Consider the following 14,099-nt stretch of genomic DNA (forward strand, 5'->3'; position numbering starts at 1 on the left):
ATTATCCTCCCCCCGCTCTCTGGAGCGTCCTGTTTTTGCGACAAGTACTATTTGAGCCTGCCAACAAAACCTGTTAGCACTGTGAAATTCATAACCACGGCCAAAGCACTGCAATATCTAAAAGTCCTTTAGCAAATATTGGTGTGAAAGAAACATAATAAGTAAGAAATCTAAGTAGTATTGCCCAGAAAAATGGACAAATAATTTGTGAAATATCTTAAATATACACTCAAGCAACATAAATGTCTTCTTCAAGATCACGAATGGAGAGGGAGTTTGTACTAGCGCCTGGGAGTATCAGGACATACGGTCCAGTTCTGGCTTGAGTTACTAGTTGCAGACCACCTTCAGAACAGAAGTGTATTTTAAACATTTAAAATGAGGAGTAAGATTAAGGCAAATTCTCACAGGGAAAAATAAGAAAACCCATACACATTACGGTACAGAGCTAATGGCAATAATACAGTAGCAAATGAAATGTAGTAAGCATTCTCATTTCTACAATATCTATTAAAAAAAAATAAAAAAAGGATGTGTTCATACCAACATGCACGTAGAACTCGCACTCCTCTTGTAATCTACTAGAACCATTCACTGATGTTGAAAGTATTTCAAACCATTTTCACGGTGTTGATTAATCCTTTATGTCATGGATTTATCAAAGATTTTTTGTTTTATTTTAGATTATTCCAAACTACAAGATAATACTGGTATTCTTTGATGTAGCTGAAATACTATCCACTTAGCCAACAATAAGATAACATGAATTGTGCACAAAATAACAAGAGTTTGGAGGGTTTTAAGCATCATATGATCCAATAGACTTTTTATTATGTATCATTTTTATCAACACATATCAGTGATGCCATAAACTACTTTTTTATGCATGGGAGGTTGGAACTCGATGATCTTTAAGGTCCTTTACAACCTAAACCATTCTATGATTCTATGATTCATTTATTGTATCTATATTGCTGCTTTCTAACAGATTATTCGTTTTAGCAGTAGACACCTAGAACAGTTTGCTGACTAAAAAACCAAAATACACATATGTGCACACAGATACCCTTCCCCCTTCCATATATACGTACATGTGTGCATGTGTCTTATAAAAATCAACTTGCTGAACAGTAATGTGTCGTAGCTCATACTGGATCTACTGGGAGAAAATACAGCTGCTCTGACAGTCTGCAAAAGGTGCTAAAATTCCAGAGGTACATGTCCACAGTGGAGAATGCCCAGCTGGCAGATCCCCCGAGCCGATCCCACGTGCCGCGGCACAGCCTGGAATGGCAGCTTCAGGGTAAAACAGCAGGTCATTCAGGGTATAACAGCGATGTAGTCGCTTTCGTCAATTTCTGTAAAGAAATCAATTTAAAAAAAAAAAAAAAGAAAGAGGAAAAAAAAAAAAAGATGTCATTGCAAATGCCCCCCCTGAAAACCGGTGGTAAGCAGGCTGGCCCGTGGCCGTGTTGCCAGGCAGGTGTCAGGAATTCAGTTTGGTTTCTCAGTACTCTCTCTCCTACGGCAAGGGCAACATTTAGGCCCTGTGTCCTACAGACAGGGTCCTCCACGTGCCTGCATCATCTTTCCTGAGCCAGCAAGCGCTGCAAATTACTGTGCTAAACAGTTGTGTCCACACGAGATGCCTTCTTCCTGAGAAACAGCCAAACGCTGGAAATCACGCCTGCTCAGCGAGTCAGACCAAGAGCTGAGGTAGCCGTGACTATATAGCACAATGCAGTCTTGCTTAGACCTGGAAGAGTTTCCAGCTTGTTTTGCAGTCTGTGACCAGATGGGTACAGCAGATACGGAAAGTCCCTTCAAAAGCGCGGGAGGGGTGCTGGCAAGTTACCAACAGGATCTCTCTATTCATCCTCCCCAAACCAAGGACATAAAGGTGACATTGGACTATAAAACATGGTCTACCACCTTGTGAAAACCTCCATCTTTATCCTACCTATTTGCATAATATTTCTGTCAGGTATTGTATCCTTGTCTTATGCCTGGGACTTGTGAGCATAAGTTAGCGGATCAACCAGAGGCTGAACTCTGGTTCCAAAGCTGTGATTCTAAGCAGAAGGCTATATGCTTCTTATTTTCAACAAACTAGCTTAACAAATTAGTTATGTTTTAATACAAATCTCAACAAACCACAAGCTGGCTGGATTTTCTTTTTTTTTTTCCTTCTTTTTTTTTTTATTTCTTTTTCTACTCCCCACCTCCCCCCGCCCCTTTTCATTTCTAGCATCTCAAAAATAACTGAATTGGATTTTGGTATAAAAATAGCTCTCAACCTGGACAATGAAGGTAAAGGACAGCCTCAACTCCCAGCACAGTGCAGGGGCCTGGCAGTTTGGCAGAACCACATTGAGTAAAACTGGTCCTCAGCCTTCCCTAGCCTAGAAGCACCAATGCCCATGGAGGAGTGAGCTTTGGGCTCACTCAGACAGTTTGCTGTCTGTCTCTCTTGCAATTTTAACTTGTTAACTTGTCGTGGATGGGGGTATGTAACCTGTGAGCTGGGAATAACACTTTTCCAGTGAACATAAGAGAGAAGGACGGATGTTGAACTTCTGTCCGTGCAAGCTGGTCTCGGAGGACACCTAGCAACTATTCACCGCAGACCTGTCAATGCAGTCATCTTAAAAAAAAACCCCAAACAAAACCCACAAAGGCAGAGCTAAATTTCTCACCATCATAAATGTTGTCCTTTCCTGACTTGAACCTCTGGCTTTGTGAAGCCTTTGGTTTTCCTACTGGATAGCGAAGGTTTATTATTAGTCCTTGATTTGGCTTTTCATAAGTATATATTAGGTCCTTTAATGTTCTGAAGGTCCTCTCTGGAACACCTTCAGAAGTCTGCAAGGAAAGGAAAGTAAAGTTTGTTTGCAATTGCTCTTCACATAGGGTTACCTTGATGAAAGGAATGATAGGTTGTTTCTTGTTTACCAAGGAGCTGTTTTGTAAACAGATTTGGAGACAGAATATTGTGCTATCCTTAAAACACTAGGGACACCTGTTTGGTGGTGTGGTTATGGCACCAAGTGTAACCTCCCTCACCATCTTTTTGTTTAAAAAAAGAACATCAGTGTAAAATACTGGCTTAGATGTGCGCTGCAGTGATCTGCTACAGCAGAGTGTCGAAGGGTGACAGCATTACAGACTTCCCTCTGCTGTCAGAGCACAAATTCAGGGGCAACTTACTTAATTCTCACTTAGAATGTTGGATTTAAACAACTATGTGACCAGCACAAGCCAAATGTTTTACAAAATATCAACAAAATGTCAAGCAAAGGACAACTGCAGAGGCAGCGGACATGTCTGAGGGTCCATATGAAAGTTCCCGTCACCAGCTTTCACTTTTAGGCAGGAGTTTATTGTTTATGTCAGATTTGTGACTTGCACTGGAGACTCCTGAGGCCAAGCATGGAGGATAGCACTCCTAAATGAGGGAACGGCGTTTTCATGAACTGCTTTTTAGTGTGTGAGTTCATACAGCTGGACTGAATTGCTTCCATGGCACAGCCCCCCAGTGATCTGTATGCTTTGCAACACTGGTGACTTCAGGACAGTGACAGACAGTGAGCACGTTAATCAGCTCTAATCACAGCATGGATTCTACTGCCAGTCCTTAAAAGTGAATGGGGCTTTGGTTTTACTTCATTTGCTATCTAACAAAGAAACATGTCCTTATTTTCTTTGGTTTTCTGCATCCCTTATCCTCCCTTCAGCCCTGTATGGACTGGGTGCCACTGTCTTCCGTGTACTGGGTCTGGCTGGGATGGAGTTATCTTTCTTTGTAGCAGCTGGTATAGTGCTGTATTTTGAATTTGTGACTAAAACAGTGTTGATAACACACCCCTCTTTTGGCTGTTGCTGAACAATGCTTGCACAGCCTTGAGATTGTCTCTTTTTCCTGCTCTGCTCCCCCAGCGAGTAGGCTGGGAGTGCGCATGATGCTGGGAGGGGACATAGACCAGACAGCGGACCTGAATTGACCAAAGAGATATCCCATCCCATATGACTTTATGCTCAGCAATAAAAGCTGAGGAAAGTGGGGACGTTTGTGGGTATGGCACTTTTCTTCCCAAGTAACCATCAGGTGTGCTGAGACCCTGCTTTCCAGGAGGTGGTTAAACATCTGCCTCCTGATGCAAAGTAGTGACTAAACTCCTTCTTTGCTATGCTTGCATGCATAACTTTGCTTCACCTATTTAACTGATTTTTATCTTGATCCAGGAGTTTCCTAATTTGTGCTCTTCATGTTCTCTTCCACTCACCCTGTCCCACGAAGTGGGGGAGTGGGTGCTTAGCTGCTGACCGGGGCCAACCTACCGTACTCTAGAAAGTTCATGGATGAATCTGGCCCTTAAAAAAAACTAAAATCTCCCTTCCACCATCAATGTATTATTTCAGTATATTATTTTAGAGAGCCAAAACAATCTGACTTAAAAATTTGAACAGAAGTCTCCTTTTACATTCTTGGCAAAAACTTGTATGGAAAATTGGGTTTGATGAACCTAAAAGTGTTGAGTTATTATCTGCTGATAGGCATGACAGCAAAACCCAGAAGAGTGGCTACAGTCCAAAATAGACTATATTTTTGTCAACAAACCATTCAATTCCTCATTGCAAATTGTGTCTTTTGTACTCAGTCCAAACCACTAATAAGCAAGAAATTACCAGCATATGAGAGCTTGGTGTGTCCTCTATGGAGTGAGCTCCTCATTCCACTTAAATGGTACTTAATTGTTGGCAGTCCTGTTGGCTGTGCTACTCCAAGCAGAGGAGTGAGCCAGATTTTTAAATGTTCTCTCACCTTGCCTAGGGATTTCATTGGTGCAGTCTGCTCTTACACTTGTTCAAGCAATGAGCAGCATTATCTGGGGGCATCACTTCAGGTGGCCCAGAATCACAGATAATTGTAAATAGGTCTCTTGAAATCAAAAAGATCCTTCCAATATTCAAAAACCCCTACAAGATGCTGGGTGCAATGGCAGAGCTTTCAAATAATAATAAAAAAAAGCTAATTTGGAATAGGAGCAAGTAATGAAAGTGATAGACTTTTCTTCAGTGCTATGAAAAAGAAATGGCCAAATCAGAAAGCAGCTCGTCAAGAAATAACAGATCCACTTAGGTTATAAGGGTTTTCTACAAAGATAATAGCAACTCCTGAGCTCATATGTAATAAGTACAACATTAAAAAGTCAAGAATTGAGTGGAGAAGAGCACAAACTTGGAAATATTTTCTAAGGTAATGTGTTCATGTCTATTAATTTTTTTAAATCATGACAGTGGTCTTTAGTGCAATCTTTACAGATGAAATGAGAGTTACTCACCTGTATTCTAAAATATCCTTGGTCTTCCCTGAAGATACGGTACGTGTAGATGAGTTTTTCAAAGCTGTGAAAAACGTTGTATACATTATGCTTTTCATCAACTGTCAGACCACTGCAACCTGCTTAGACTCCTACAGCTGATGTTGACAGACAGGTTTTGATTTTGCTTGTATCTTAAAGTAAACAGCAATACAATGAGAGACTAAAAAAAACCAAACAGATCTAAGGGAATACCTGATGCTAACTATCATCAATTATATATATGCACATTCACTTTTCCATTTGATTCGTATCTTAGAACCTTCAAAATACTTGAGATTCTCTAAGTCATATGTTTAATCTTCTGTTAGCCAAAATTAGTCATGCATGTTGTTTCCTTAAGCCTCAGAAACCCAAATATTAGTTTACCATACCTTGCTAATTTAGACCTAAACCCCTATTCATTGCTATGTAGATGTCTTTGATTTTGGACCAAATTTATGGTGCTCTTTTTTGCCCTGTGGGTATGGTAAATGTAGCTAAGAGTGCTCTGCTCAATCTGCAGTCACTGCACTTTGCTGAGCATACATCTTGATAAAGCACGTCCAGCTAGCTCACTTCCACATCGGCTAACTGCCTGAGCTTTCCTCCAGCTTCTTGGGTGCATTTCCTATCCTGAGTTTTATACTGCTACAGCTCCAATAAAATAGATCTGGTAAGTCAAAGAAATTAAAATGATTTAAGTTTATACACCCAGAAAGGGGTGGATGTCACTGAGAATTTGTATTACTATTTCTGAAGCAATAAAACACAAAATAGAGCCTGGAACTCCAGTGCAAGTGCCGTGTAAGAGAGGAGCCCTTGCTTCTATAGCATGCCTAAGGCCTTGCTCCACAGCAGCAGAATTGCTCCATGGCACCAGACACCACTTTGTGCAAATGTCAACATGGGAATAAACTGCAGGCAAAGCAGTAGCACACGCGTCGTTGAGAACTGCAGTATCTCCATCAGCAGTGAGGAGGAGAGCCGTGGCCTGGTTGACTCTCAGCCTTTACATCAGGTTGGACTAATCACCAGACAACCTTTTCACAACGGAAAGACAGTGCTAACATGTGCCCCTCCTTCAAAAATGGAGCTATAAAGAAGCCTTAAATAGCTACAAAGACAAAAGTGAGGTGCCCATCTTTCGCAGAAGTCATACTCAAGGGGAAAACGGGCTGGCTTTCAACCAACTACCACATCCGTAAGAGAAGCAGTCACCTTTCAAAAGGCCGATCTACAGCTGAGAACAAGGACAAAAGATTCACCTGGGATATGACACAAGGCTGCAATGCTGTATGGAAGCAAGCACACTGGCATGGAGTAATGCCCTGAAAGATTGTCTTTGCGAATCTGACCTGTCATATTTACAGGAGTTGGGAAAGATGTGAGGGGGGAGAGAGAAAGAAAACCATATTAATTAAGTAATGGTAAAGAATGATTCTGTAGAAAACTTGCAGTTCACCTTTCACACAAGATCTACCGGCATTCCTCAGAAGAATGGAAGAGGTGAGGAGGTTGCCACAGCATACACAGGCGTGTGAAGTTGCAGAATGTTCTTCATGTCATCTGCTTTCCTTGTGGGACGTCTCAAGTAATTGGGGCACCACAAATTCATACTCTCATTCCCTCCACGCTGCCCCACACAATGACCCCTTGAGCTGTCTGTACCTGTAGGTATTCCAGATGTGATCATGTACCAGGCTACTTGAACCTAGAATATGTTTGATTTGATCAGAATACAGCTAGAGATGTATATGATACTAGACATATACTGAAGTGCACGTATGATATTAGAGACTTAACAGTAGGCTGAGTCTGTGCCCCCTCTGCTGAAAGCAGGCACTGTGGTGGAACAAGAGACACTACATTTTTAACAAAGTGCGAGCCTGGAAATGTCTGCAAACAGCAGGTAGTATGAAAGACACGAGAGGTTGTGCAGTAAAATTGAATGAGACAGAGACAGAAAAGCAAAACAGAAGGGAGCCTAGAGTTTGCAAAATGACAGAATGTTTCATATCTTGAAATATATGATTACTCTAGGGTTTTCAAAGAACTTATGAACTAAACCTAACACAGACCTTTATATAAGAGTAATTTGATTCCACAGACATCCCATCCTCTCATCTATCTTCTCATCCTCCTTACATGTGATACCTCCCTAAACTCCATTTTGCAGTTGTATCACAAGAAGGCTGTTGAATTACAGGAGAGATGTTAGCAGAAAATGGCCTCCAGTCACCAGCACCCAGAAAGTGACTGCACAGGTCCTACTTCTAAGAAAATCATTCTTCCTTTGGGTTTCCCAGGGGTTTAATTATTATTATTTTTAATAATATGCAGGCGTTTGAACACTAAGGCTACTGATGGCTTTGGATATATTTTGTCAACAGAAATAAAAATAGCTGCAATGGCAGCTATTCAGGAGATGAACTGGAGATCATGACCATGATCAAAAAAGGCAGTAAAGTTGCAAAGATAAGCCAAGGACAAAGAAGGGGGGATGAAGCAGCGTTTGAAAACAAGGTCTTTTCACTGGTACGCATGTTCATCAGAAGGATTTCAGCTGTAACTACATGAATAGATCTGTCATGAGAGGGAGAATCTTAGAGTGAAAACCTAGCTTAGGGGCCTTGTGCATAAATTAATGGTTACTCTGGAAATAAACTACTTTGGTCTGCAAAAAAACTTACTATGGACTGCGATAAGGATAAGACTTCCAGTTACAGCAGATTTACTTTGATTCGAAGAGTTGCATCACAGGGATGCATCTTCTGTTTTCTTCCTCCTTGAGATATCCATGGAAATTCACATGTTCCTGGCTTAAGAGTATTTTATAAATGTGGGTGTTCATTTTTTTTAACGTAGACATAGAAGTGAGAAAAAAAAACAACAAAACCCTACCAGAAAATGATAATTTTTGAAACTTATTCTTTACCTGTCATCCAAATTTTGGCAGGTTACTGCCTGGATATTATTTGGCTACTGTAATTTTTACTGAATAAATGAAACTAAATACTTACCAACAGCTGCATATGGTACAAATTACTAAAGTCCCCGATCTGGGCACAGGGGAGATTCAGTGGCAGAAAAGCAGGGTGAGAAGAGCTTTTTTTGGTAGAATGACATGTTGAGCCATAAGAACAGTAGCAAGAGCCATAGGTCTGGACTGAGGCACTGTCAGAGACCTGGGACAGCTTTGGATGAAAGTGACAGTGTGCTGTGGAGGAAGATGTGTCGGCAGAGCTGTGCACCACGCCCGACTAAGAGAAGAGATGCTTTTCAACTGGTCCTATCATTCTGACTCCCAGATCCTCCATGGAACTCCCCTCCCCCTACGCCCCAATCAGTAGAGGACAAAAAAAGTTGTTTTCTGTAGCAAATGGGTCAGTATCTCTGCCCATGGATCAGCTAATTTGGGAGGTGTGCATCAGTTTGTGTATCAACCACATTAGGTGCTAAGCAATACTTCAAGATGCAATTGTAATCCAAAAGTTTTCTTGAAACAACACTGAGAGTTTCAGTGCTGGTTGCCTCCAGTTTTAGGACAGCTTTCCTCTGCCTAGGCAACCACTGACAGACAGTCCAGTCTCCAAGGGAATTCTGAGCCAATACTATGACAACCTTTGCTTTCACTTCTGCAAACCAGTATCTGTTATACCATTGCTGGCACCCCTACAGTTTAACTGTTACATTTGTTAATGCACGAGTTTAAGTCAAATACACTAAACACTAAAGTTTTAACATTTTTTTAACACTAAAAACCCAGAGTGGCTAGCTGGAAGTCACATGCTTTTTTCACATGTCTGCCCAGAGCACTTTCGACAGACAAAAACATGTCTGCAGGCTATCACAAAGTAGATCTGATTTGGAAGAAAAAGAGAAAAAGAGAAAAAGAGAAAAAGAGAAAAAGAGAAAAAGAGAAAAAGAGAAAAAGAGAAAAAGAGAAAAAGAGAAAAAGAGAAAAAGAGAAAAGCAACTGTGTTGGTGATGTGGCACCAAGCTTAACATTTATGTCAGTGTGTGCCTGCCACAACGTACAGTGTAGACGTGCCCTCTGTTCCAGCAGTAGTTCAAACTCATTGCACACACGTAAGCAGCCCTTCACTTTCTCGTCTACCTTTACTGCATGAGATCTCAACAGCCATCTTCCCACGTCAGGGGCTAATATTGTCATTCTTCCTCTGTGCCAGGATCCCCATTTGTCCCTTCTGACAGGGGATGCATGCCCTTTCCCTCCCACGGTCCCTTCCCTCCCTGCACTCTCCATGTTGTCTCCTTCCACACCATACCAAAAGCAGGTTCCTGCAGCTCCCTTCCCGAGGGCTCTGTTTGGCCCCCCCACTTGGCATTTCTCTCCTCCTTACTTTGTCATTTCATGGACTTCTTTCTTCTACCCACCAATCCCATAGTAGTCCATTTCCCTCTCCCTTTTTCTCCTTTCATTTGTTTCAAAAGAAATGCGATTTTGATTATTTGTAAAAACATTTTCTGATATTTTTTAATTAATTAGACATGTTGTTAAAAATTTTTCATGTCATACTCAAACACATTCAAGGAGAGTGTAAAACATCATAGGGTCAAACAAAGACTCAGAGTTACTAATTTATAAACTTTGAAGGCATTAGGAACAAATCAATTTTATATGAAAAGTGTAAAACAGGCTTCTTGAAAGGGAAATAGAAGTGCTTTTCCCTACAGGAAAAGAAAATAATAAAATTTTAATTGTAGTAATTAAAGTTAAGAACTAGAAGTAGCAATTTTCTTTGCCCGTCTTGTTCATGGACTTGTCATATGAGTTCGAACAGGACATTATAGCTTTCTGTCTCAGCTTATGTTCTTACATCAGACAAAATTCTTTTGAAGCACAAGGGTAAGCTTTCATCAGATGGAAAGTCTATGAAGCAGGAACTGTTTTGTAACCTACCATGAGACTTTTCACTGTCTCAACAGTGCTAAAATGGTATTTACTCATCATTACAGAGGCACTAACTTTGAGTAAGGTTCTTACCATGTTTTGGCAGTCTAAACTATTTTCTCTGCGCTCCCCTTATTGTCTGCAGAGAGAGACCAGCACCAGCAGATTACAGTTCATCTATCCTCTGTTGTATAACATGTCTTTTGCAAGTGCCACACTCTCACCACTCACTGTAAAGGAAGCCTAAGGCAACCAGCATTACTTGAATACACATACGTGCCTCCTTGAAGTCTGTTAATATTAGGGAAGGACTAATAATGTTAGAGAAGATGAACACTTGTCTTTGGGGCTGTCTGAAAATTCATAAAAAAAGTTAGTATTAGAGTACTTACAAAACACAGAGACACAAGGCTCCTTCCACGCTTTCGCTCTCTCTTATTAAATAGCTACCATTCTTTCCATTCTTGCCCAGCAGTTCTTCACAGCCTCTTCTTGTTATCTTTCCATGAAAAAATGGGAACTCCATGGACAAAAGTAAACAAGGTCTTTCACCTTTCAAACCAATTCCAGAGAAAGTCAGAAGCCTGGCATTAAAAGAAGACTTATTCCAAGTGCAGCTGTCTGCAGACAACTGAAATTGGAGGTGCTAAGTACATACGCGAGTTCATCTGTGTTGTTATCACTGACCTGTCCGTAGAGAAGTCGGCTCTCAGCTGGTGCTTACAGCTCATGAATGCAGTGAAGGCAGGAAATGGGAAATGGTTTGTCTGCACTGGTCACAGTCCACATCAGAAAGGAAGAGTCTTTTGTCACATTATATCAACAGAATTGACATTCGAGTTGTGCAATAGCTTTGAAGCTATACAATAGCTAAGTTGACATACAAGTATAGTTATATTTTTAAGTCAATTTTTATGCTTAAAGTTGCTCAAAGCCCTGCAAATAGGCTTCTTGCTCATAGTTTTAAAAATGCTGCTTGGTTTGATTCCTTTCCTTGCCAGACTTGCCTTCTAACACAGTTGTTTGGGTTTTGTTGTGGGGTTTTTTTTTTATTTTATTTGATTTTTCAAGTTTCGGTGAAAGTTGGTCAACAACATTTGAGAGTAAGATTTTTCAAAACAGAGCATCCTTCCCCCCTGCCCTTCTTATTTTTAAAGTATAGCTATTTTATGAAGAAGTTCTGCTATCTCTGTGATGTGATTTAGGAAACATGGCAGGAATAAGAAGGTGATCAGACAGGGCCTTTTGTCACCCCTGGGAAGCTGCTGTCAATTCAACAAGGACAGGATACAGCCACATGTAGAACTGCTGCTCCCTGATGGAGGAAATTCTGCCCAGCTCCACCGGAGATGCTCTCCCAGGCATTTTGTATTTTCCCAGCTGGGAGCCAATGACAGTGGAGGAGCACAGAGACCTGGAGAAGCAGAAGATAAGAACCAGGCTGGACAGTGTTTGTGAGGGAGAGCAAATTGAGGGAGGACCTAAAGATGTGGGCAAAGCAGTGATTCAGATGGCAAGAATGGCAGGAGTGACAGAGTCCTCAAAGGAGGCGAGAAGGCCCTGGGATCCCTGCAATACAGCCTGCTCGTGAGGTCCAAATGGAGTCCAGATACATGAATGTTGGCATTGGTAAAGGTCTTCCTGATTTCAAAATATGCTGTTTGCCCATTCACCTCCCAGCTCTGACACCCGGGGCCAACGCTTTCTGAACTATGAAGTCCTTATGATGGGTCATGATTTCCCTGTTGCCAAGCCATGCTGGTGACCTCTTACACCAAGGTAATGATCCCTGCTTATTTCATTTAAGACAGTAATATCCAGCACCACTGCTGCCATTTACCCCATTAGTACCGGTGACATTGTGTGGTGCAATTCCAGGATTCACCTTGCTGGAGATCCACACGGAAGACAAGGGAATGCCAAAAGATGACATTTTGATATTTCCCCCATCTTTTGCACAAATACTCCCCAGTTTCACAAAACTCCAAGTAACTTGTGATGGCAAATGCTCAGCAGTTAGGATATGCCATAGTTACAGCATGCTGCTGACAATATCTCAGTTCTCCCTTTTTGCAAATGAACCATGATAAAGGATCAGGTGTGACGGTGGGCATGGGCAATTGTATGACTCTATTATTTTTTTGTGTGTCATGTACCTCACTAAAGCCATAGATTGGGCTATGCTACAGGATTAAGTCAGGACGATGTTATCTATAGGAACTCTTGTCTTTTTTGTTCAAAATCAATAGGTGAATTTGAGGAAAGAAAATGAGTGTTTGTGATGTTTTGAACTGGTCTCATCATTCTGACTCCCAGATCCTCCATGGGACTCCCCTCCCCCCACGCTCCGATCACTAGAGGACAAAAAAAGTTGTTTTCTATAGCAAGTGGATCAGTATGGATCAGCTAATTTGAGAGGTGTGCATCAGTTTGTGCATCAACCATGTTAGGTGCTAAGCAATGCTTAGATGCAATTCTAATCCAAAAGTTGTCTTGAAAAAGAACTGAGAGTTTGTGTTGATTGCCTCCAGATGGAAGCCTCAGTCATGAAGCCATGGAAAGCTCCAGAAAAGGCTTGGCAATTCTCAGAGTTCATCAAAATAAGCTGTAGAACTACACAAGGATTTTCATAGAGAAACCAAATGTAAGACACAGTGACTGCTGGCATCTTGACCACAGAGTGGAAAAAACATCCTGTGGAAAAAGCAAGGTAAATACTGACTGCACACTAGTAAGAAAGGACAGCTATGCTGTATATGCAGCTGTTACTTTCGCGTTTCTTACTCTAACAACTTACTACATACAAAAATCTTATGTTAACATTAGTGTGTTTAACTGCAAATTAATCATGCATGACACAAAGAGCATTTCCAGATAGCATCTTAGTTAGTTCAGGAATAAAGCAAAAAGGTACAGCTTTGTATCAAAGAAATTTAGGGACTTAGAAAAAAAGATTCCCTTGAGAGAGAAACCTAGAAATGGTAAATCCAAGTTGAAACTAAAGCTGAGGTCTGTGCTGCAGTGACCACAGATTACCAATAAAACAAGTTTCCTTCCCCAAGAGGATAGTGAGAGTGGGGGTAAAATAGAATCATAGAATGGTTTAGGTTGGAAGGGACCTTAAAGATCATTTAGTTCCAACCACACTGCCATAGGCAGGGACACCTCCCAGTAGACCAAATACCCCTCCTCACCTTGCAAGTGTCCTTAAGAGTGTGTGGCAAAGGTTCTTCTTGTTATCAAATACACCTGTATTTTCCTACAGGTTAAAACTGTTTGGGGCATTTGTCTACACATCTTATAAATAAAAGAATTCCATGAGGTATTGTGAGGGGAATGGCTCTTTCAGAAGCCCAGCTCTGCAAAGGAAGAGCAGCAGCAGCTCAGTGCTGCCCTGCTTCAGGCAGGTTCTCTTTCCTCTGCACCAAAATGAAAGGTGATAGGAAACAACTGCAATTTCATTTTTCAGGAAGGTAATGTCTACATATTCTTCACAATTTTCCCTAAAGACCAGTAGTTTCAGTACTGAATCTAGGAGTTCCAGATGCTAATTTCAGATCTGAATCTAGAAGTTCCTCCAAGGGAAACAGCAGCCACATGTTGCCCACTGACTGCTTAGTAGAGTGTTTCTCTGGTGAGAAAAAAAAAAACCCAGTCTTGAGAAGAAAGTGCTTGATGAGAAGTGGGGGCTGGGGGCTCCTTTCAGCAGCAGTCACCATTCACAGCCTTGACCACCTTCTTCCTCAGGTAACACCAGGAACAGCACATCTGTTTTTGCCCAGACTTTTCCTTTTCCTGCTAATGGCAGATGCAGTGTTGGC

The 14,099-nt window shown here is 41.3% G+C and overlaps 1 protein-coding gene across 1 annotated transcript; it reads right to left on the reverse strand.

The window, feature by feature from the left end:
* Nucleotides 1-1,320: 1,320 nt before the first annotated feature.
* On the reverse strand, nt 1,321-10,804 carry SH2D1B (SH2 domain containing 1B). The gene is made up of 4 exons (XM_009888486.1): nt 10,671-10,804; nt 5,343-5,406; nt 2,697-2,862; nt 1,321-1,358 (listed from the first exon to the last, which is right to left on the reverse strand). The coding sequence occupies exons 1-4, from the start codon at nt 10,802-10,804 to the stop codon at nt 1,321-1,323; spliced, it is 402 nt and encodes a 133-aa protein (XP_009886788.1).
* Nucleotides 10,805-14,099: the final 3,295 nt, after the last annotated feature.

This window comes from Charadrius vociferus, unplaced genomic scaffold, assembly GCF_000708025.1.
Source record: "Charadrius vociferus isolate BGI_N301 unplaced genomic scaffold, ASM70802v2 scaffold487, whole genome shotgun sequence".
Classification (NCBI taxonomy): domain Eukaryota; kingdom Metazoa; phylum Chordata; class Aves; order Charadriiformes; family Charadriidae; genus Charadrius; species Charadrius vociferus.

Coding starts and splice junctions, on each gene's coding strand:
- SH2D1B (XM_009888486.1), bottom strand. CDS start 10,804: ATGGAGTTCCCATTTTTTCATGGAAAGATAACAAGAAGAGGCTGTGAA. Junction 5,407..10,670: donor GCCTTGTGTCTCTGTGTTTT/GTAAGTACTCTA, acceptor CGTTTTTCACAG/CTTTGAAAAACTCATCTACA. Junction 1,359..2,696: donor AAAGGACAACATTTATGATG/GTGAGAAATTTA, acceptor ATTTCTTTACAG/AAATTGACGAAAGCGACTAC.